Raw genomic sequence first — 26,418 nt, forward strand, 5'->3', positions numbered from 1 at the left:
TTTGCAATACTATCAATTTTGCAATTTTTGCAGAATGCGTGGCGATTAGCTGCGGGCCGCAAACGGCCCCCGGGCCGCACTTTGGACACCTCTGTATTAGACGGTGCTTTTTTCCACACAGGGGCGTATTTAATAGCAAAATAAAGTCATGTAAACGTCAAACAAAGCGACGGTGCAGCGTGTGAGCGAGCGCTTTGCTGCCCCGTTTCCCCGTTTATCACCAACATGCATTAAAATGAGACTTATTGCTCGTTTCCAGTGGCGCTAACAGCCTGGAGGGCGCAACGCTGAATGCTTTTGCATGTAGCATGACATTTTAACAGAGACAAACAGCACAGACGTGTTGCTCTTTAACTCAGTCAGCACACCGGCAAAAGCCATGTTTGTTTGTTTTTTTTCTAAATATATTATGGACATCGTTTCCTTTACGCCTGGGATGCATATGCTTGACTAAACAAACCCCCGCACATGGTTCAATCTCAACCAAAGAGAGAGAGAGAGAGAGAGAGAGAGAGAGAGAGAGAGAGAGAGAGAGAGAGAGAGAGAGAGAGAGAGAGAGTGAGGCCCCCCTGGCTAAACTAGTCAAAATAACAGCGCAGTGAGCAAACAGCAACCAGAGAGGGAATCAATCTGTGGGAAAGGCTGCGGGATTACTTCCCAAACCGTAAGACGGTTAAGATCAAGGTGTGTGTGTGTGTGTGTGAGTGTGTGTGTGTGTGTGTGCGTGCGTATGTTTGCCGTGTTGAGGTCGCGGTGCAGCCAGTGAACAAGGATTGCGTGCAGCCTTAAGTCAACATTTGCTTGAGTAGCGATGTTCTGTCGACCGCGTTTCTTAGATTGTGTTTTCTGCCGAGGTCAGAGGGCAAAAGACGACGGCGGCCTGGGTGAGCGTTTTTCAATGTGACAGACAGAACAAAGAAAATATATACAGCAGCCAAGAAGAGCACTGAAATAAAAAAAAAAAATAAAAAAAAATGGTTCCCTTTTACGCCTGTAGTAGAATTTCTGACCAAACCGCCAAATTGTATGATCACCAATTAGACGACTCATAATAGGAGCCTTTTGACTCTTATATATGGTGGGACTCAAGGTATGGCCGCTCATGTGAACTATCCTTACAACAATTAGAATGGTATAAGATGGACAACTAATGACCCACATTGTTCCTTTGCTCTCTGTATTTGCGTATTGAACCGATACGCAAATACCACATTTTCAATTATTTCGGTTGTCTGTTAAAAACGTAGCTATTGGTTGCAATTTGGACATTCTGCTGTAGGCTACAAGGAACTAGCAGCTACACAACAGCTGAGCTAAAACAAAATTTAAGCATATTAAATAATTGTAGTTGCTTATTACATACACAAAGTCGCAGAGAGACAGAAGTCTGTAGAAAGTATTCAGTAACAAACGTGTCCGCATTATTAAACTTTCTACCACAGGAAACATACTGAACAAATACAGCAGTTACTGTCAGACTCTAATCAGGATTACCTTGTCTATCAGAGACATGGTTAAAACCCACAACACCTTTACGTTCTAATTAATGTCCCGGGGTACAAGATTACAGAAAAGACAGATCGAGTGACAAAGGGGGGAGGAATTATGATTTATGAAAGGGAAAACATTAAAAGTAGATCAATTTGAGAATGTTGAAATTAAAATCACATTTTCCTCAGAAATGTATTTCAAGGTAATTGTAGTATACCGACCGACCACAGCTGAAGACATTTTTCTTGATTCATTTTCAGACATCCTCAAACAGCATAGTATGACAGAAGTAACGTCATGGAGGACGTTAATCTGGACTGGTTAAATAAGACGTGTAGAAAGAAACTTAAGGATATTATAAACGGCTTCTATATGATACAAATGATAAGCAGCCCTACTAGAATTACAATTGGATGACAAAAATTAAAGAGAACATCTGTAAATACACGAATACAAAACCAGAAAGAAGAGTGTTAAAATAAAAATACCATTGGATTCTAATAAAGACATGAGGACTCAGCTCTCATAAGAGCAATTAAAACAGGTCTAAATACAGATCGTATGATTTAAAAGTTGGAGGAACAAAGTTACAATGTTTATGCAGAAGTCTAAGGCTGACTTTCACTTAGAATTAATTAAAGCTGCAAAAGGGAACATTAGAAAGTTATGGAAAACCAGATACAAACTTACGGGAAGAGAGCAAACAAGAAACAACACTATAACATTAAATATCAATGGCGCTACTATCGCAGACAGTCTGGACATGAGTAATAATTTTAATGAACATTTCATCCAGTCTGTACAAACCCTGAATAAAAAGTCCCTCAAAATCAGTGCAAATAATTGTCATTTATTCATATGGACTAATTTTAGAATTAACAAATGAAACAAAGTTGAACAAAATCTTCACTGCATTATCAGACTCACGATCTAGAGATATATATATGGGTTGGACACTATCTTCCTAAAAACATATAAGGATTGTATTATTGCTCGTATAACAACGATTGATAAATAAATTAAACGGAAAACACTTTACCTACCACGTCGAGAAACTGCTACTACGATTAAATCCATAAAGCAGGAAATAAAGAAGACCAGAACATGTACAGACCAATTAGCTTTCTCCACGTTATAACAAAAGGAATAGAAAATTTGAAAAAAAAAAAAAAAAAAAAGTGGCTTTGGAGCAATCAAGGCTGCTCAGACGGTCACTAAGAGGGGCATTAGGTTGACACATCAATTTAATGAGTATTATATTTATCCATGAGAGCATTTTTGTTGTAAATTGTGAGGTATGGCTGTTAAAATCTTGGTTGTTTTTACGAATGATGACAGATGTGAACAAGAGCATGTATGGTCTTTGTGTGATGATGTAAATAAGGTGTGGTTGTATTGTATGGTAAGTATGTGTCCATGAAGGGGCATTTGGTGACTTTTCTTATCATTGAATACATGCTACAGTATGATTATTTTTGATTAATTATTGATTATTATGAATGTATATATTTATTATGATTAAATAGTGTCATAATTTTAGTGCTTGATTTTTGGATCCCTTTAATTTAGGTAGCCAGGGACTGCAGATGGAAAGTAGCTATTTAGATATAATCTAGTACAGAACATATCTGTTTCTGAACTTAATGTTTCTGTGCATTGTCCCATCATAGATAGACTAAATTAAATACAACTATTTAGTGAATTATTGAGGCCACAATAATTCACTAGGTGTTGTAAAATATGAAAGTACTATTGCAAAAGCGAACAGTGACCTCAAACATGACCTGTCCTCCGCCTCTGTTCTTGCTGCACTTGACTATCAGCTGTCTTTTCTTTTTCTTGGATGTTTCTGAAACTACTACTACTACTACTACTACTACTATTACTATTACTACGACTAACACTGTCCCTGTGAGAGGGACAGAGGGGGGAGGTGAGTTTGGATTGGGTCAAGTTTGAGCGTGTTGAGGTTTTATTTAATCGATATGATCAATCCGGATATGATCAAGGATAAAGGAACGTAGTGATTTAGATTGACAATTGCAGTGGTTGGCCAATTCAGTAATGAAATATTTTGTGAATGATCAAATATCCCGACATGGTTTCCCCAAAAAGATTAGGTCAAACAACGGCACCTATTTTAAGAAAACAGGTTAATCTTCTTCAGTCACAAGATCAGCACTTCTCAGGACCAGCAGCTTCCTAGGAAGGTGGAAAGACCATGAGACCAAAATGGTAAGTTTGCAAAATGTAGAATTTGTGTGCCAGTTCCTCTGTGCAGATTTGAGGATGAAAGCAGCCACTCCAGATTCCCTTGCACTCGCTAAGAGGGGCACGGTCAAAGCCGATCCAGGACCAACACCCGATACCTGACTGGAAGGAACCGAGAGGAGAGACAACACCTTGCCAGCGATGACGAGAACAACTAACGTTGCCAGCCAATATGTCCACCGGGACTCCAGCAGCTGTGGAAAGAAGTGTCGGGAGTGCCGAAGCAGCGAGGAGGCCTGAAGCAAGCCGAGGGCCTGGACCAAAGCCCCAACGCCCCATACTTTGCCCCAGCCTTCCCCAAAGCCCCCACAGCTCCAACTCTACCTGAGTTTTCCCCAATTTCGGCCAGCACGCACATGCCACTGAACAGTCTGCCCAATGGACTGAACCACACCCCAAAGAGAGACAGACTGTTTGAGTGGATCACTTTCTTCACCAGGGCAGCCAAAAGCCCAACGAGGTGTCGGCAGGCCACCAGCCTGAGGCACCACCGAGCCATCTATACGAGCACTAATCGAACATGGACTCATACGAAATTCAGTTGTGTGTTCAAAATCAATTGGTAATTAACAATATTGGTAACTACATTCATTGCAAATGCCGGGAAAAATATTTTTGAAAATGTCTTACAGTCATAAGTCTATATACATTCATCTATTTATGTTCAATGATGTTCATGATCAAAGTATTTGTTTTTCCTTTACTAAATCAAAGGGTAGGCCACTAATTGTGTTCTGTGAGATGGTTTTACTGCAGGCTGGTAACAGCGATCGCTCTGAAGGAGGGTCATAGACGGAATTTTTGCCTCGTATAAAAACATTGAGGTTTTTGCCTCTATCTGCGGTAGAGATTTAAGTTAGTGGTCTATATCAGAAATTGTTTTGGTCCAGGGTCTTAAGACCCTGGAAGGCGGGTATGTAGTAGAATTTCTGACCTTTTGACCTATATTTCTTGTCTTTTAAGAATGTCCGCTCATTTTCAATACTCTTGTATTTTGTGCCATTGAATGGACCAGTTGTGGGACAAAAGTGAATATTGAGTCGTGCCAACCTGTCTACAGAATTCGAGTTGTTATGGAACAGATAGGAAAAGCAAAACAAGACATTGACGCATTTGATAAGGAACGATGACGCACAACAGACATATAAATGAATGGCAGAAGACCGGAACTCGGGGGGGTGATTTTGGCTGGTGTGTGTCTTGTGTGCTCTGGAGTACATTGTGTCTGCTTGCACGGACAACTTAATTCAACCTGCACTTCTGATAATGGGTAAATAAATTTGTTGTACTAAACTACTTTTGTTGCTTGCTTAAGCTTCGGACAATCCACTACACGCCAAACACACACTGCAAAAAGTGAAATGTAAGTAAGATGAAATATGTCAAATAAGGGTGATATTTGCTTATTTTCTGTCTGATAAGATCATTCTTCTCACTAAGCAGATTTGATGTTAGAGTGTTTTACTTGTTTTAAGTGTCTAAATGATGTCAGTAAGATATTACAGCTTGTTGCTGAGATTTGATGAGCTATATTGAGTAAAACATGCTTGAAACTAGAATATCAACTGATGCACAGTACAGTAAACTGACAGTTAATATTTAAACATTTAACATGTGACATTTCTAACAATTTTGAACAGAAATAGTTCATGCACATTCTGATAAATTCTTCAAAATTAAAATTTAAAAAAAGTATATATGTATATATGCGCACTAATTGACTGAAAAAGCATGGACTTGCACGATGATGTCATGTTATCCATGGAAAAATGCATTTTTAGAGCATATGATTTGCCTGAGCGGCTAGGAGACCCCGAGAGTAACAAGATGTTGCCTTGTTACCTTTCCATTAAGAACAATAAATTAGTTTTTAGTATAAGTTTGCTGGTTTCAAGAAATGTAATGCCGAGTGCATATCATTATGTCAAGATAATGGCACTAGCATTTACTTCATTTAAGAATATTTTTCAACATATTGAGCAAAAAGGTCTCTTTTTTTTTCTAGCAAGAAAAGTGCACTTGTTATTAGTGAGAATATACTTATTTTAAGCTATTTTTGGGTTCATTGAGGTTAGCTAATTTTACTTGTTTTGGAAAGTCTTGACAAGTCGAATTTTCTGGTTCTATTGGTTCAATTTTTGTTTGTTTTTTTCTTGTTTTTGAACACTGACTTTTTGCAGTGTACGCACTGCAAAAAGTGAAATCTAAGTAAGATGAAATATGTCAAATAAGGGTGATATTTGCTTATTTTCTGTCTGATAAGATAATTCTTCTCACTAAGCAGATTTGATGTTAGAGTGTTTTACTTGTTTTAAGTGTCTAAATGATGTCAGTAAGATATTACAGCTTGTTGCTGAGATTTGATGAGCTATATTGAGTAAAACATGCTTGAAACTAGAATATCAACTGTTGTGTCATCAACACTCACAAGTAGAAAACTACTTTTTTAAAGTCATCATTTCTTATTTCAAGCATGAAAAAAAAAAAATCATGACTTTGACACAATTGTGTCTCATAATTAAAACAGATGACAGCCAAATGGACTTTGCTGTTTTATTTTCAATGAAACAATAGAAAATACGTACTCATATAGTAGTACAGTTGTTATTAGTGAGAATATACTTATTTTAAGGTATTTTTGGGTTCATTGAGGTTAGCTAATTATTTGACTTGTTTTGGAAAGTCTTGACAAGCCAAATGTTCTTGTTCTATTGGCAGATAATTTTGCTTAGTTCAAATAAAAAAAAACTAATTTTTCTAATTTTTTTTCTTGTTTTTGAACACTGACTTTTTGCAGTGTAGACTGGATTCGTACCAGGAATTCACAACTTTCCTGGATAACCATTATACCAGCTGTGTCAAACTCATTTTAGCTCAGGGGCCACATGGAGGAAAATCCATTCCCCAGGTGGGCCGGACTGGTAAAATCCAGCAGATTTTATATTAGTGTGTTTTACTTGTTTTAAGGGTTTTGCTCCTAAATGATGTCAGTAAGATATTACAGCTTGTTGCTGAGATTTGATGAGCTATATTGAGTAAAACATGCTTGAAAGTAGAATATCAACTGATGCACAGTACAGTAAACTGACAGTTCATATTTAAACATTTAACATGTGACATTTCAAACAATTTTGAACAGAAATAGTTCATGCACATTCAGATGAATTCTTCAAAATTAAAATTTAAAAAAAGTATATATGTATATATGCGCACTAATTGACTGAAAAGCATGGACTTGCACGATGATGTCATGTTATCGATGGAAAAATGCATTTTTAGACCATATGATTTGCCTGAGCGGCTAGGAGACCCCGAGAGTAACAAGATGTTGCCTTGTTGCCTTTCCATTAAGAACAATAAATTAGTTTTTAGTATAAGTTTGCTGGTTTCAAGAAATGTAATGCCACATTATGTCAAGATAATGGCACTAGCATTTACTTATTTAAGGATATTTTTCAACATATTGAGCAAAAAGGTCCCATTTTTTTCTAGCAAGAAAAGTGCACTTGTTATTAGTGAGAATATACTTATTTTAAGCTATTTTTGGGTTCATTGAGGTTAGCTAATTTGACTTGTTTTGGAAAAGTCTTGACCAGCCGAATTTTCTTGTTTTATTGGCAGATAATTTTGCTTAGTTCAAATAAAATACCCCTCATTTTTGTAATTTTTCTTCTTGTTTTTGAACACTGACTTCTTGCTGTGTGTCATACCTCATACTGAGTGATGACGCCGTACGTCTGAGCAGGTTCCCTCCACGTCAGGATGATCTTCTCCTCGTAGGCGCTGCCCTGGATGGACTCCAGGGGGACGGTGCTGGGCACTGCGGGACAAGACACGGCCATCATTAGCGACACCCGCAGCTCAATAAAAGTCGGCAAGCGCGCCAATTCCTTCCCCGACGTTTGATTTATGTTGCCACGACAATCGCCTAAAGAGCTTCTCAAGGACGCCCAATGGACACCAGACAAACATATTTGGATGTGAATTTATGCAAAAATGTCAAGTGCTTGACAATAACGATGCGCAGACTGTACGGCGGGATTGAGCGGCGTATAAATAAAGGAGGTGAGGTGTCTGCATTATTAATGTGCATAACATCTGATCCTCTAACAGCTTTCATTCTAGAACACAAGAAGCGATGCGTAGATGGGATTTATCTTCAAGGAGCTGCGGCGATGCCCCCGCCTGTACAGGGTCTTCCCGCGGGATCAGTCGGCGGGAAGATGGCGAGGAGGAGTCGGCGCTTTCAAGTCGTGGCGATCAAAACGCATGGAACGCCATTCATTGATCAGACGTTTACGGTTTGTTAACTACAAATTGGGACAAGAAGGCCTTATTAAAGTGAAAGTACCAATGATTGTCACACACACACGAGGTGTGGCGAAATTATTCTCTGCATTTGACCCATCACCCTGGGTGAGGGGAGCAGTGGGCAGCAGCGGGGGTCGCGCCCGGTAATCATTTTTGGTGATTTAACCCCCAATTCCAACCCTGAGTGCCAAGCAGGGAAGTAATGGCTCCCATTTCTATAGTCTTTGGTATGACTCTTGTGATTTTCTCCCGGTGGCCTCCAGGAATACTACTTGTACTTATGCACACCACACACCCTTGTGTGGTGTTCGGGTCTGTGGGACCCGTTTTCATTTTTTGATTAAAAGAAAAATGATACAATTAATGCATTTTTCAAACTGAGACTCACTGACTTTGGCTCATTTTCTGTGAAGAACATATATCAGTTTACATATTTAATGACCACACACCATACACCCCCCCCTACACATTTATATTACCGTATTTTTCGGAGTATAAGTCCCACCGGAGTATAAGACGCACCGGCCGAAAATGCATAATAAAGAAGGAAAAAAACATATATAAGTCGCACTGGAGTATAAGTCGCATTTTTGTGGGGAAATGTATTTGATAAAAGCCAACAGCAAGAATAGACATTTGAAATGCAATTTAAAATGTCTAAAGAATAGTGAACAACAGGCTGAATAAGTGTACGTTATATGAGGCATAAATAACCAACTGCTATGTTAACGTAACATATTATGGTAAGAGTCATTCAAATAACTATAACATATAGAACATGTTATACGTTTACTGTCACTCCTAATCGCTAAATCCCATGAAATCTTATACGTCTAGTCTCTTACGTGAATGACATCAATAATATTATTGGATATTTTACGGTAGTGTGGTAATAATTTCACACATAGGTCGCTCCAGAGTATAAAACGCACCAAACTATGAAAAAAAACTGCGACTTATAGTCCGAAAAATACAGTACATATAACAGTGTTTCCCATAAACTGCCAAGATACCTGCAGCGGTGGGGGCGTGGCTATGGGCGTGGCTATGGGCGTGGTAATCATGACATCATCGAGTGATTTGCATAATTTACTACAATGATATGATTTTCTCTAAAAAGGCTCAAAAAATGTATACTTAGTAATTAATAATAACAGTTTTGTTTTAAACGTCCATCCATCCATCCATTTTACAATATAATTACAACACTTTATGTACATATTTATATACAGATTTGAACAATAAGTTATTGACTGAAATATATTTATTAATTGTGGTTCTTACAAAAAATATATCTTATAAAATACAAAAGCTAAAATGTCTCTTAAAGCTCTGCCCCTTTAATTAGTGCATACTAAATAATGTAACTTTAGCCTACTACTACAACCATATTATTTACCAGCAACATAAAGTGAAACAGAGGCAGAGGTGTCCTGCCACAGTCAGTAACAAATAAACAGAAAACAGTAGTGGTCAAATACAAATAAGGCAATAAGAGAAGTATCCTGCACTTCTCTTTTGTAAAGTAAAGGTGAACAGCCTATATGGGCATCTACATCAACTATATGATTTGCCTGAGAAGCTGGACAGGACAAAAAAAAATATATATATATATATATTTTTTTTTAATTATTTGTGGCGGACGTAATTCTTTCGTGGCGGGCCGCCACAAATAAATGAATGTGTGGGAAACATTGTATAAGATGTCCGGGTCCACTGGACCCGGAGCTAATAGAAGTGTGGAAATTGATGTTCTGTGTACCATACGCACCCACGCACGCACGCACCCAGACACACACATACACACACTCACACACCCACACACACACACACACACACTCACACACAGCAGGCCTAGACAGGAGGAGGACAGAGTGTAGGTACACAGAACATCAGAGGGTCAAATGTGCGAGAAAATGAAGAGCAGACAGTGTTGACAAACAATGTCGCAACCTTGTGTGGGAACCGCAGGTGCAGAAACACAAAAGAAGAATCCCTGTGGGATGCAGAAACTGGCAGAGACATTTTCCGTGCAACGTTCATATTGTTGTTACTCAGCCAGCGTTTGTGGGTCTGATGGACCCCTTGCATTTTGTGGCTTTTAATGCCTCACAATCAAACACTTTTATGTTAAAATACTGAACAGATGTTCATTGGGATAAGGTAAACATCTGTTCAGTATTTTAACATAAAAGTGTTTGATTGTGAGGCATTAAAAGCCACAAAATGCAAGGGGTCCATCAGACCCACAAACGCTGGCTGAGTAACAACAATATGAACATCACACAAGGCTGTTCAAACAGAAGTGTTTACAAAGTACAAGGAAGAAGAATTTTGATGAACATCTTGAATCGTATTGAAAATGAGAAATAATCCATTTCATTTTGGGAATTATAACTGCCTATCAAGAGAACTGTAAATTGTGTTACAATATGAGAACAGGAAGTGATCTCATGTGTCAGTAATATCAATGAAGTGGAAAAGCGATGGGATTAATAAACTTTGCTTCTTCATACTCCTTTTCAGGAATGTTGTAAAGAGAAATGAGAATATGCTAATTGCATGATGTATCATATTGTGACTGTGTAGTGCATACATGTTCAAAAGAAAACCAAGCCAAACCAAACTATGATAGCAGCACTTTAAAGGCCTACTGAAAGCCACTACTACGCAGTCTGATAGTTTATATATCAATGATGAAATCTTAACATTGCAACACATGCCAATACGGCCGGGTTAACTTATAAAGTGACATTTAAAACTTCTGGGGAAATATCCGGCTGAAACGTCACGGTATGATGACGTATGCGCGTGACGAAGTCAGAGTAACGGAAGTTATGGTACCCGTAGAATCCTATACAAAAAGCTCTGTTTTCATTTCATAATTCCACAGTATTCTGGACATCTTTTGCAATTTGTTTAATGAACATTGAAGGCTGCAAAGAAGAAAGTTGTAGGTGGGATCAGTGTATTAGCAGCGGACTACAGCAACACAACCAGGAGGACTTTGTTGGAGCGCTAGCCGCCGACCTCGCCTTGACTTCCTACGTCTCCGGGCCGCCAAACGCATCGGGTGAAGTCCTTCGTCCTTCTGCCGATCGCTGGAACGCAGGTGAGCACGGGTGTTGATGAGCAGATGAGGGCTGGCTGGCGTAGGTGGAGAGCTAATGTTTTTAGCATAGCTCTGTGAGGTCCCGTTGCTAAGTTGCTAAGTTAGCTTCAATGGCGTCGTTAGCACAGCATTGTTAACCTTCGCCAGCCTGGAAAGCATTAACCGTGTATTTACATGTCCACGGTTTAATAGTATTGTAGATTTTCTATCTATACTTCCAGTCAGGGGTTTATTTTTTTGTTTCTATATGCAGTTAAAGCACGATGCTATCACGTTAGCTCGTAACTAAAGCATTTCGCCGATGTATTGTCGTGGAGATAAAAGGCACTGAATGTCCATTTCGCGTTCTGGACTCTCATTTTCAAGAGGATATAGTATCCCAGGTGGTTTAAAATACAAATCTGTGATCCACAATAGAAAAAGGAGAGAGTGTGGAATCCAATGAGCCAGCTTGTACCTAAGTTACGGTCAGAGCGAAAAAAGATACGTCCATCACTGCCTCTCAAGTCCTTCACTGTAACGTTCCTCATCTACGAATCTTTCATCGTCGCTCAAATTAATGGGGTAATCGTCGCTTTGTCGGTCCGAATCTCTCTCGCTCCATTGTAAACAACGGGGAATTGTGAGGAATACTAGCTCCTGTGACGTCACGCTACTTCCGCTACAGGCAAGGCTTTTTTTTATCAGCGAGCAAAAGTTGCGAACTTTATCGTCGATTTTCTCTACTAAATCCTTTCAGCAAAAATATGGCAATATCGCGAAATGATCAAGTATGACACATAGAATGGATCTGCTATTCCCGTTTAAACAAAAAAAAAATCATTTCAGTAGGCCTTTAACTTATCGGTCCTAGGCCACAGGAAATGTGTGTTTTCTTTCCTAAGCATACCTATTATACGCACCAATTTAGCACACTTGACAAATACCAAGGTCAAAAAGTGTCTGTCCAAGAAGAACTTTTGAAAGGCTGAAATCATTGGTATCCCAGCGCCATATTAATTACATTCCCTTGAGCAACACAACACATTTCAAGAACAGCTTTAATCGAGCTATAACTATCGCTCATATAACATCTTTGATAATCAGCATGATTTTTTTTTAACAGTCCACTTTTTATTCATATCCTGAAGTTTAAGATAATAAACTCTTTTAACATCATTAAACATTAAACTTTTAACCACGGCCAAGATATTCTGCTTCCAATCCGAGTACTAATGACGCCCGCCACGGTGCCACTGGAAGTGATCAGGAAATTATATTTGAAAGAGCGACACAGCATGACGTGGCCAGGATACCTTTGGGGTGAAACATTATATGAAGCGCCTTGTCATTCAATAATTCACATTGTGTGTAATTACAAACCCCGTTTCCATATGAGTTGGGAAATGGTGTTAGATGTAAATATAAACGGAATACAATGATTTGCAAATCCTTTTCAAGCCATATTCAGTTGAATATGCTACAAAGACAACATATTTCATGTTCAAACTCATAAACTTTTTTTTTTTTTTTGCAAACAATCATTAACTTTAGAATTTGATGGCAGCAACACGTGACAAAGAAGTTGGGAAAGGTGGCAATAAATACTGATAAAGTTTAGGAATGCTCATCAAACACTTATTTGGAACATCCCACAGGTGTGCAGGCTAATTGGGAACAGGTGGGTGCCATGATTGGGTATAAAAGTAGATTCCATGAAATGCTCAGTCATTCACAAACAAGGATGGGGCGAGGGTCACCACTTTGTCAACAAATGCCTGAGCAAATTGTTGAACAGTTTAAGAACAACCTTTGATACTTTGATACAAAGTGGAAAAGTGTTCTGTGGTCTGACGAGTCCACATTTCAAATTGTTTTTGGAAACTGTGGACGTCGTGTCCTCCGGACCAAAGAGGAAAAGAACCATCCGGATTGTTATAGGTGCAAAGTGTAAAAGGCAGCATGTGTGATGGTATGGGGGTGTATTAGTGGCCAAGACATGGGTAACTTACACATCTGTGAAGGCACCATTAATGCTGAAAGGTACATACAGCTTTTGGAGCAACATATGTTGCCATCCAAGCAACGTTACCATGGACGCCCCTGCTTATTTCAGCAAGACAATGCCAAGCCACGTGTTACATCAACGTGGCTTCATAGTAAAAGAGTGCGGGTACTAGACTGGCCTGCCTGTAGTCCAGACATTGAAAATGTGTGGCAGCTAAAATAGCAGAAGGGAGACCCCCGGACTGTTGAACAACTTAAGCTGTACATCAAGCAAGAATGGGAAAGAATTCCACTTCAAAAATGTGTCTCCTCACTTCCCAAACCTTTACTGAGTGTTGTTAAAAGGAAAGGCCATGTAACACAGTGGTGAACTTGCACTTTCCCAACTACTTTGTCACGTGTTGCAGCCATGAAATTCTAACTTAATTATTATTTGCAAAAAAAAAACAAAGTTTATGAGTTTGAACATGAAATATGTTGTCTTTGTAGCATATTCAACTGAATATGGCTTGAAAAGGATTTGCAAATCATTGTATTCCGTTTATATTTACATCTAACACCATTCCCCAACTCATATGGAAACGGCGTTTGTACATTACAATGTGCTTCCTCACACAATCATAATCAATTTTATTGGCAAGGTATGCCTAACACACAATGAGTTTGACTTGGTGGACTGTGCTCTCTTTGTTCAATGTAAACTATAAATATCAATTAACTAAAATATAAACAAGTAAATAAGTATGTGCAAGTCTAATGGGACAATAGTGCAGTGGTAAATAGAAGGATGAAGAATATTATACATCTATAAACAAGCTTATTGGTGTGTCTAGTGCAGTGTTTTTCAACCACTAGTGTGCCGTGAGATACAGTCTGGTGTGCCGTGGGAGGTTATGTAATTTCACCTATTTGGGTTAAAAATATTTTTTGCAAAGCAGTAACTATAGTCTGCAAATGATGTGTTGTTGTTGAGTGTCGGTGCTGTCTAGAGCTCGGCAGAGTAACCGTGTAATACTCTTCCATATCAGTAGGTGGCAGCAGCTAGCTAATTGCTTTGTAGATGTCGGAAACAGCGGGAGGCAGTGTGCAGGTAAAAAGGTATCTATTGCTAAGTTGAGTGCCCCTAAGAAAAGGCATTGAAGCTTAGGGAAGGCTGTGCAGTATAAAACTAAAAATGAACTGGCTACAAAGTCAACAAAAACAGAATGCTGGACGACAGCAAAGACTTACTGAGGAGCAAAGACGGCGTCCACAATGTACATCCGTACACGACATGACAATCAACAATGTCCCCACAAAGAAGGATAAAAAAACAACTGAAATATTCTTGATTGCTAAAACAAAGTAGATGCGGGGAATATCGCTCAAAGGAAGACATGAAACTGCTACAGGAAAATACCAAAAAAAGAGAAAAAGCCACCAAAATAGGAGCGCAAGAGAAGAACTAAAACACGACACACAGGAAAACAGCAAAAAAGTCTAAATAAGTCAGGGTGTGATGTGACAGGTGGTGACAGTACACCTACTTTGAGACAAGAGCTATAGTGATGCATGCTTGCTTATGCTTTAAAGTCATATCCAACAATTCCGACAACGACTTTTTACTGTCAACTGAGTTTGGTTTTTGAATGATTTCTGCTGGTGGTTTGCCTCCGCATTTATTCAACGCAAAAAATGTGCCTTGGCTCAAAAAAGGTTGAAAAACTCTGGTGTAGTGGAAGAAACAGCTGTTCTAAATGTGGCCACTAGATATCGCAATAGCAGTTCTTTGTATCTTTGTAGATGATGCTACATATGTACAAAATAAACCACGTGATGTTAGTACATCAGTCGAGGAAAATGGTCAAACTACATAAATAACATCCTGTAACTTGATTTTGATATTTTGTTTTTATCTTGATACATTGAAAATTAATACCAATGAGTTGACTGATGAACATTATCACATCATTTTTTCAGAAAATATAAATAACGACAAATAAAGTAGATATACTATTAACTGAACTCTCACAATATTATGTTAGATCCACTATGGACTGGGCTCTCACACTATTATGTTAGATCCACTATGGACTGGGCTCTCACACTATTATGTTAGATCCACTATGGACTGGACTCTCACACTATTATGTTAGATCTACTATGGACTGGACTCTCACACTATTATGTTAGATCCACTATGGACTGGACTCTCACTATTATGTTAGATCCACTATGGACTGGACTCTCACACGATTATGTTAGATCCACTATGGACTGGACTCTCACACTATTATGCTAGATCCACTATGGACTGAACTCTCACACTATTATGTTAAATCCACTATGGACTGGACTCTCACACTACTATGTTAGATCCACTATGGACTGGACTCTCTCACTATTATGTTAGATCCACTATGGACTGGACTCTCACACTATTATGTTAGATCCACTATGGACTGGACTCACTATTATGTTAGATCCACTATGGACTGGACTCTCACTATTATGTTAGATCCACTATGGACTGGACTCTCACACTATTATGCTAGATCCACTATGGACTGGACTCTCACACTATTATGCTAGATCCACTATGGACTGGACTCTCACACTATTATGTTAGATCCACTATGGACTGGACTCTCACACTATTATGTTAGATCCACTATGGACTGGACTCTCACACTATTATGTTAGATCCACTATGGACTGGACTCTCACACTATTATGTTAGATCCACTATGGACTGGACTCTCACACTATTATGTTAGATCCACTATGGACTGGACTCTCACACTATTATGTTAGATCCACTATGGACTGGACTCTCACAATATTATGTTAGATCCACTATGGACTGGACTCCCACACTATTATGTTAGATCCACTATGGACTGGACTCTCACAATATTATGTTAGATCCACTATGGACTGGACTCTCACACTATTATGTTAGATCCACTATGGACTGGACTCTCACACTATTATGTTAGATCCACTATGGACTGGACTCTCACTATTATGTTAGATCCACTATGGACTGGACTCTCACACTATTATGTTAGATCCACTATGGACTGGACTCTCACACTATTATGTTAGATCCACTATGGACTGGACTCTCACACTATTATGTTAGACCCACTATGGACTGGACTCTTACACTATTATGTTAGATCCACTATGGACTGGACTCTCACACGATTATGTTGGATCCACTATGGACTGGACTCTCACACTATTATGCTAGATCCACTATGGACTGGACTCTCACACTATTATGCTAGATCAGGTTTCTCATTGTCATCCTATTGGATTGAGTTTTTCCTTGCCCTGATGTGGGATCTAAGTATGTGGTTGTGGCTTGTGCAGCCCTTTGAGACACTGGTGATTCAGGGCTATATAAGTAAACATTGATTGATTGATGATACCGACATGTCTCGTCACATTTCGCCGCAAGCGGGCCTCACCGTCCTCGTCAGTCTGCACCTCCAGCTCGCCGCTCTCCTTGACGCCCTCCGAGTTGCGCAGCACCAGCCGGACGCTGAGGTTGGCGAAGGGCGTCAGGTTGTGGATGGTGTGCTGCGGGTCTCGGCTCTGGGTGTCGTAGCACACCTCCTCGCGGGTCTGGTCCTTGCCGCCCACCCTGGAGCGGTACTGCACGGTCAGGTTGTAGCTGTGGCAGCGGGTCACGTTGTAGCCCAGAGGCTCCCAGCGCACCGTCACCTGCTTGGACTGGACGTCCAGAACCTCCAGGCGCCGCGGGCCGTGCATGGGCTCTGTGGAGACCAGAGGGAGAAGGCGTGAGCCAACATGGCTCCTATCAATTAGGCTTTGCCAAACGCCAGGTGCTGCACATTAGTCTCAATGAAAGGAGGCAAATGGCTGGAATGTATGCCGAGGCACACGGGCGGCTCTTTTCTCAGGCTGCACTTGTTTTCTTTTTACACTGCAAAAAGTGAAATGTAAGTAAGATGAAATGTGTCAAATAAGGTGATATTTGCTTATTTTCTGTCTGATAAGATCATTCTTCTCACTAAGCAGATTTGATGTTAGAGTGTTTTACTTGTTTTAAGTGTCTAAATGATGTCAGTAAGATATTACAGCTTGTTGCTGAGATTTGATGAGCTATATTGAGTAAAACATGCTTGAAACTAGAATATCAAGTGTTGTGTCATCAACACTCACAAGTAGAGATGTACGATAAATGCTTTAAAATGTAATATCGGAAATTATCGGTATCGTTTTTTTTATAATCGGTATCGTTTTTTTTATTAAATCAACATAAAAAGATACACTTACAATTAGTGCACCAACCCAAAAAACCTCCCTCCCCCCATTTCTTTCTGTTATCAATATTCTGCTTCCTACATTATATATCAATATATATCAATACAGTCTGCAAGGGATACAGTCCGTAAGCACACATGATTGTGGTCCACTAATAGTACTAACCTTTAACAGTTAATTTGACTCATTTTCATTAATTACTAGTTTCTATGTAACTGTCTTTATATTGTTTTACTTTCTTTTTTTATACAAGAAAATGTTTTAAATTAATATTATTATTATTTTTTTTATTTTTTAAATGACCTTATATTCCCCATACCTGGTTGTCCAAATCAGGCATAATAATGTCTTAATTTCACGACTGTATATATCGGTATCGGTAATTAAGAGTTGGACAATATCGGAGTATCGGATATCGGCAAAAAGCCATTATCGGACATCCCTACTCACAAGGAGAGTAGGGACGGTATAGCTCGGTTGGTAGAGCGGCCGTGCCAGCAACTTGAGGGTTGCAGGTTCGATCCCCGCTTCCGCCATCCTAGTCACTGCCGTTGTGTCCTTGGGCAAGACACTTTACCCACCTGCTCCCAGTGCCACCCACACTGGTTTAAATGTAACTTAGATATTGGGTTTCACAATGTAAAGCGCTTTGAGTCACTTGAGAAAAAGCGCTATATAAATGTAATTCACTTCACTTCACTTCACAAGTATAAAACTACTTTTTGAAAGTAATAATTTCTCATTTTAAGCATGAACAAATCATGACTGACACAATTGTGTCTCATAATTAAAACAGATGACAGCCAAATGGACTTTGCTGTTTTATTTTCAATGAAACAATAGAAAAGAGGTACTCATATAGTAGTACAGTTGGCACAGTACAGTAAACTGACAGTTAATATTTAAACATTTAACATGTGACATTTCTAACAATTTTGAACAGAAATAGTTCATGCACATTCAGATGAATTCTTCTAAATTACAATTTTAAAAAATGTGTCCGGGGGCCGGGCTGTATATATGCGCACTAATTGACTGAAAGAGCACGCACTTGGCGCGATGATGTCATGTTATCCATGGAAAAATGCAAGACAAATTAGCTAACTTCAATGAACCCAAAAATAGCTTAAAATAAGTATATTCTGACTAATAACAAGTGCACTTTTCTTGGTAGAAAAAAAAGAGATCTTTTTGCTCAATATGTTGAAAAATATTCTTAAATGAAGTAAATGCTAGTGCCATTATCTTGACATAATGATATGCGCTCGGCATTACATTTCTTGAAACCAGCAAACTTATACTAAAAACTAGTTTATTGTTCTTAATGGAAAGGCAACAAGGCAACATCTTGTTACTCTCGGGGTCTCCTAGCCGCTCAGGCAAATCATATTGTCTAAAAATGCATTTTTCCATGGATAACATGACATCATCGCACCAAGTGCGTGCTCTTTCAGTCAATTAGTGTGCATATATACAGCCCGGCACCCGGCCACATTTTTTTCATTGCAATTTTGAAGAATTCATCTGAATGTGCATGAACTATTTCTGTTCAAAATTGTTAGAAATGTTAAATGTTTAAATATGAACTGTCGGTTTACTGTACTGTGCCAACTGTACTACTATATGAGTATGTGTTTTCTATTGTTACATTGAAAATAAAACAGCAAAGTAAATTTGGTCGTCATCTGTTTTAATTATGAGACACAATTGTGTCAAAGTCATGATTTTTTTTTTTCATGCTTGAAGTAAGAAATGATGACTTTAAAAAAAGTAGTTTTCTACTTGTGAGTGTTGATGACACAACACTTGATATTCTAGTTTCAAGCATGTTTTACTCAATATAGCTCATCAAATCTCAGCAACAAGCTGTAATATCTTACTGACATCATTTAGACACTTAAAACAAGTAAAACACTCTAACATCAAATCTGCTTAGTGAGAAGAATGATCTTATCAGACAGAAAATAAGCAAATATCACCCTTATTTGACATATTTCATCTTACTTAGATTTCACTTTTTGCAGTGCATGATTTGCCTGAGCGGCTAGGAGACCCCGAGAGTAACAAGATGTTGCCTTGTTGCCTTTCCATTAAGAACAATAAATTAGTTTTTAGTATAAGTTTGCTGGTTTCAAGAAATGTCATGCCGAGCGCATATCATTATGTCAAGATAATGGCACTAGCATTTACTTCATTTAAGAATATTTTTCAACATATTGAGCAAAAAGGTCTCTTTTTTTTCTACCAAGAAAAGTGCACTTGTTATTAGTGAGAATATACTTATTTTAAGCTATTTTTGGGTTCATTGAGGTTAGCTAATTTGACTTGTTTTGGAAAGTCTTGACAAGCCAAATTTTCTTGTTCTATTGGCAGATAATTCTGCTTAGTTCAAATAAAATACCCCTCATTTTTGTATTTTTTCTTCTTGTTTTTGAACACTGACTTTTTGCAGTGCATTTGACACGCGGTTACATTTGTTTGAAGCTGCTTCCTGTTTCTAAGTCATGTTGCTGCTGCTCGCTCACAGCAGACGCCAGCAACACATAGCAGGAGGTGCATCATCTCTCCGCAGGACGCCATCTTTCCTGCCTTTTCCCCGTCTTTGGTAGCTGGCCATTTACGCCAGCTGATACGCAGTCCAGGCGGGACACAACTCCCCCACCTCTGTCGTCCTATCACCGCCAAACACGTACCTTTCTACACCTTTTCCGCCCCCCCCCTCCCTGGCCTTTTCCTAATCCTCTTTTCTTCCTCTCCCCACCTTTCCAACAAGGCTGCCGGAGGTAATAGGATCAATTTCCATTCCAGGTTACATTTGCAGCCTATTTCTCTGGAACTTAACACTTTACCACCTATTAGGGAAGAGCCGGAGCTCTATTTCACCCGTTTCCCTGGAGAGGCAGCCCGGCGTTATGAGACCGTTTGTGGGATTTTAAGATGAGGCATGTTGGGATTCTAAATAAATGTGGATAATGCTCACTAAATGAGGTCATAACATGACTGATTGATTGGAACTTTTATGAGTACAAACCCCGTTTCCATATGAGTTGGGAAATGGTGTTAGATGTAAATATAAACGGAATACAATGATTTGCAAATCCTTTTCAAGCCATATTCAGTTGAATATGCTACAAAGACAACATATTTGATGCTCAAACTCATAAACTTTTTTTTTTTTTTGCAAATAATCATTAACTTTATAATTTGATGGCAGCAACACGTGACAAAGAAGTTGGGAAAGGTGGCAATAAATACTGATAAAGTTGAGGAATGCTCATCAAACACTTATTTGGAACATCCCACAGGTGTGCAGGCTAATTGGGAACAGGTGGGTGCCATGATTGGCTATAAACGTAGATTCCATGAAATGCTCAGTCATTCACAAACAAGGATGGGGCGAGGGTCACCACTTTGTCAACAAATGCCTGAGCAAATTGTTGAACAGTTTAAGAACAACCTTTCTCAAGCAGCTATTGCAAGGAATTGAGGGATTTCACCATCTACGCTCCGTAATATCATCAAAGGGTTCAGAGAATGTGGAGAAATCACTGCAGGTAAGCAGCTAAGCCCGTGACCTTCCATCCCTCAGGCTGTACTGCATCAACAAGCCACATCAGTGTGTAAAGGATATCACCACGTGGGCTCAGGAACACTTCAGAAACCCACTGTCAGTAACTACAGTTGGTCGCTACATCTGTAAGTGCAAGTTAAAACTCTCCTATGCAAGGCCAAAACCGTTTATCAACAACACCCAGAAACGCCGTCGGCTTCGCTGGGCCTGAGCTCATCTAAGATGGACTGATACAAAGTGGAAAAGTGTTCTGTGGTCTGACGAGTCCACATTTCAAATTGTTTTTGGAAACTGTGGACGTCGTGTCCTCCGGACCAAAGAGGAAAAGAACTATCCGGATTGTTATGGGCGCAAAGTTGAAAAGGCAGCATGTGTGATGGTATGGGGGTGTATTAGTGCCCAAGGCATGGGTAACTTACACATCTGTGAAGGCACCATTAATGCTGAAAGGTACATACAGCTTTTGGAGCAACATATGTTGCCATCAAACAACGTCTTTTTCATGGACGCCCCTGCTTATGGGAAAGAATTCTTGGGAAAGAATTCCACTTTCAAAGCTTCAACAATTAGTTTCCTCAGTTCCCAATCGTTTATTGAGTGTTGTTAAAAGGAAAGGCCATGTAACACAGTGGTGAACATGCCCTTTCCCAACTACTTTGTCACGTGTTGCAGCCATGAAATTCTAAGTTAATTATTATTTGCAAAAAAAAAAAAAGTTTATGAGTTTGAACATGAAATATGTTGTCTTTGTAGCATATTCAACTGAATATGGCTTGAAAAGGATTTGCAAATCATTGTATTCCGTTTATATTTACATCTAACACCATTTCCCAACTCATATGGAAACGGGGTTTGTATGTATGAAACAACCTAACAAATGTCTGGAGGACAAGGAAGGTGTCCTACGTTTCTCAACATTATCCAAGAGGAGACTGAGGGCAGCTAAAAAAAAAGGAAGTGCTGCAACCAAAAGCGGACTGTGGAGCATATGTGTCCAACATGTGTATCCTCAAATGTTACAATGTGAAGTGAATTATATTTATATAGCGCTTTTCTCTAGTGACTCAAAGCGCTTTTACATAGTGACACCCAATACCAATGCCGAATCTGGAAGCCTGGAAGATCATGTACTAGAAACAGTACCTTCTAGTATCAGGTTTTGCCAAAGGGAAGGGCATCATTAACAAGTAAAGCTATGCCAAGTGATTGATTGATTGAGACTTTTATTAGTAGGTTGCACAGTACAGTACATATTCCGTACAATTGACCACTAAATGGTAACACCCCAATAAGTTTTTCAACTTGTTTAAGTCGGGGTCCACTTAAATTGATTCATGATACAGATATATACTATCATATATACTATCATCATAATACAGTCATCACACAAGATAATCACATTGAATTATTTACATTATTTACAATCAGGGGTGTGGAGGGGGGGGGGGGTAGGATATGGACATCAAGTAGTGGACATAGAGAGAGAGAGAGAGAGAGAGAGAGAGAGAGAGAGAGAGAGAGAGAGAGAGAGAGAGAGAGAGAGAGAGAGAGAGAGAGAGAGAGAGAGAGAGAATAAGAAAAAGTATCTGGATTTGATTGTTTACATTTGATTATTAACAATCCGGGGAGGGTGTTAGTTTAGGGTTGTAGCTGCCTGGAGGTGAACTTTTATTGCGGTTTTGAAGGAGGATAGAGATGCCCTTTCTTTTACACCTGTTGGGAGCGCATTCCACATTGATGTGGCATAGAAAGAGAATGAGTTAAGACCTTTGTTAGTTCGGAATCTGGGTTTAACGTGGTTAGTGGAGCTCTCCCTGGTGTTGTGGTTATGGCGGTCATTTACGTTAAGGAAGTAGTTTGACATGTACTTCGGTATCAGGGAGGTGTAGCGGATTTTATAGACTAGGCTCAGTGCAAGTTGTTTAACTCTGTCCTCCACCTTGAGCCAGCCCACTTTAGAGAAGTGGGTAGGAGTGAGGTGGGATCTGGGGTGGAGGCCTAGAAGTAATCTGACTAGCTTGTTCTGGGATGTTTGGAGTTTAGATTTGAGGGTTTTGTAGGTGCTAGGGTACCAGGAGGTGCATGCGTAATGGAAAAAGGGTTGAACGAGAGTTCCCGCCAGAATCCTCAAGGTGCTTTTGTTGACCAGAGAGGAAATTCTGTAGAGAAATCTCGCTCGTTGGTTAACCTTTTTGATTACCTTGGTTGCCATTTTATCACAGGAAAGGTTAGCCTCTAGAATGGAACCTAGGTAGGTGACCTCATCTTTCCTGGTGATAACAATGTCACCTACTTTTATGGTGAAGTCATTGACTTTCTTAAGTTTGATGTGGGACCCAAACAGGATGGATTCTGTTTTACCCAAGTGGATGGATAGCTTGTTGTCAGCGAGCCAGGTGCAAGTTCTACAGGAAGCCTGGAGGATCATGTACTAGAAACAGTACCTTCTAGTATTTGGTTTTGCCAAAGGGAAGGGCATCATTAACAAGTAAAGCTATGCTAAGTGAGCCAAGTAGGTACCGTGCAGTGGAAAAAAATGGCCAAAAGATGAAAAACTAGAACAAGTTCCAAGAAAAAGCCAGAAGTCACAAGCAAACGGAGGGTGAGCCGACCAGAAAATGGAAGGTTTAAACCTCTTTATTTGCGGAACTATCTGGAGGCTGCACTCAGCGGGCAAGGGGACGCGGCGAACGGCGGGAGAGAATCGCAGGGTGGTCGGCCGCACCAATCCAATTAAAGCCGACGCTTTCAATAAGAAAAAAGAGAAATGACAAAAGCGGCAAAGTGTGACTCTCAAGCAGACAAGCCCGGGTGCTGTGATTTGTGGAGGATGTCACACTTTCATCTTGGTGGAACGCCACTGATAAATTGTCTAATGTCAACGGCAAGCACACATGGAGGAGATATCATTTTTCAGCAGGAACAGCTAAATGTTTACATTTGGTTGTTAGTAGGACTTTTTTAAACATTTTTTTATCTCTGTCGTTTGTATTTCTTTATTTGTTGCACCGCTGGCTCCCTGCGGTGAATCTGCTGACAACGTTCAATCATAACTTGTGTTCCATGTCTCAAAATGTTTAATTTTAGAAAAAAAAAACATCCACTTTTAAAGACTGGTGATGCTTGAAAGTGTCTCTGATTCATTTGCGATGACAATGTTTGTTAGAATGGGAGAAAAATGTGTGACAGATAGGGGTGTAACGGTGCGTGTGTTTGTATTGAACCGTTTCGGTACGGGGGTTCCGGTTCGGTTCACAGGTGTACCGAACGAGTTTCCTTCTGCCTCTGTTTCTGTCAGTCCTCTACACAGCACCCAGCATTGTACCACCCACACAACCATCTGATTGGTTACAAACAGAGCGGTAACAGCCAATCAGCAGTGCGTATTCAGAGCGCATGTAGTCTGTGCTTAGCATTTAGCAGGTAAGCATCAGGCAGCGGACTCTCCCCACATGATAATAAACACCTCCCAGTCAACTACTAGTAACATCACTATGAGCCCGTTGACCTTCTAGAAATATAAAAAGGCAGCTCAGCTCGCTCGCAGTCCTGTCTTGAGATGAAGGCTAATTCGCTTTTAGCATAACGTTAGCTTATTTTGCATTGTGTGTGTGTGTGTGTGTGTTACGGACAGCAAAGCCCTGTCTGTCTGTTATTTCACTTGACCATTTTCTGTGTTGATTGAGCTGTGTTGAAGCAGCAAAAAAGGACATTATGTTAAATGAAGAGTTTCTGTCTCTGATAGTTGATATAATAATGTAAGTGCATCATTAATCCCACATGAACTCCATGGTGTTCAGGGATGAATAGTCTCTCCTAATGCTATTCTACCATTTTTTCAGCTATAGTTCCATGAATCATTAGTAATGCAGCAGCCTAGTTTTGAATGGCAGGGTCCCTGCTATCACATGTTGATACAAATATAACATTTACATCATAATAAATCAACTACAGGCTTCCCAAATGCTGTAATAAATTAAGCATGATGAGTTGACTTGAAACTGTTCAATGTTGCACTTTTTATATGTAGAAGAAAAGTTTTGTCATTTTATTTCATCTGAGCAACAACTTGAGGCAGTTTAATGTTGATTAACGTGGGCAGAATTATTATAGTGTTGCCAATGTTAAAAGGATAAAGCCATTGTTTACACATTTGGTAAATAAATAACCAAAAAATGCATATTTTGTTGTTTTCTTACAGTACCAAAAATGAACCGAACCGTGACCTCTAAACCGAGGTACGTACCGAACCGACATTTTTGTGTACCGTTACACCCCTAGTGACAGACAGTGAAGGAATTCATTATTTTCGACACAATGTTATGCAGAGGTGTACTTACAACAAGTTTGTCGACACAATATACTATTTATAGTCACGGCGAGGGGCTCGAAATGTGTCCGCCTCCATCCACAGAGACAAATACAGTGGATGAATGACAAGAGGCTTTACTCAATTTATTTCATTCTGCTTTAGATGCATCAAAAAATTATGGGCAGATTTTGATTGAACTTTCATGAACATGTTAAGAATGGATTAACCCTTGTGTGATGTTCATATTGTTGTTACTCAGCCAGCGTTTGTGGGTCTGATATACTGAACAGATGTTTACCTTATCCCAATAAACATCTGTTCAGTATTTGAACATAAAAGTGTTTGATTGTGAGGCATTAAAAGCCACAAAATGCAAGGGGTCCATCAGACCCACAAACGCTGGCTGAGTAACAACAATATGAACGTTGCACGGAACATTTCTCTGCCAGCTTCTGCATCCCACAGGGATTCTTCTTTTGTGTTTCTGCACCTGCGCTTCCCACACAAGGTTGCGACATTGTTTGTCAACACTGTCTGCTCTCATTTTCTCGCACATTTGACCCTCTGATGTTCTGTGTACCTACACTCTGTCCTCCTCCTGTCTAGGCCTGCTGTGTGTGTGTGTGTGTGTGTGTGTGTGTGTGTGTGTGTGTGTGTGTGTGTGTGTGTGTGTGTGTGTGTGGTACACAGAACATACATTTCCACACTTCTATTAGCCCCGGGTCCAGTGGACCCGGACATGTAATATAAATGTGTAGGGGGGGTGTATGGTGTGTGGTCATTAAATATGTATTCTGATATATGTTCTTCACAGAAAATGAGCCAAAGTCAGTGAGTCTCAGTTTGAAAATGTATTAATTGTATCATTTTTCTTTTAATAAAAAATGAAAACGGGTCCCACAGACCCGAACACCACACAAGGGATGGGTTATTTGATACAATTTCAGGTAGAGTTGTAATGCTGTTTTCTCAAATAAATAAGCACAGATGCCGAGTCACCAACGCATGGGATTCTTTGTTTGGGTAGTCGATACCGCACGACAATATAAAGTTTGTTACCCACAATGTTTGGCCATGTAATAACCGAGA

General features: G+C 39.5%; 1 protein-coding gene across 6 annotated transcripts in view; it reads right to left on the reverse strand.

The window, feature by feature from the left end:
- The window catches only part of LOC133631183 (receptor-type tyrosine-protein phosphatase mu-like), a 578,559-nt gene that overhangs the window by 267,486 nt on the left and 284,655 nt on the right, over positions 1-26,418 (reverse strand). For all 6 annotated transcript variants that reach the window (XM_062023331.1, XM_062023329.1, XM_062023328.1 and 3 more), the window contains 2 exons: positions 16,627-16,935; positions 7,473-7,582 (listed from right to left, as the gene is read on the reverse strand). In XM_062023331.1, the coding sequence (XP_061879315.1) occupies positions 7,473-7,582; positions 16,627-16,935 (419 nt within the window). The remainder of the gene's footprint in view (positions 1-7,472; positions 7,583-16,626; positions 16,936-26,418) is intronic.

This window comes from Entelurus aequoreus, linkage group LG16 (genome assembly GCF_033978785.1).
Source record: "Entelurus aequoreus isolate RoL-2023_Sb linkage group LG16, RoL_Eaeq_v1.1, whole genome shotgun sequence".
Classification (NCBI taxonomy): Eukaryota; Metazoa; Chordata; class Actinopteri; order Syngnathiformes; family Syngnathidae; genus Entelurus; species Entelurus aequoreus.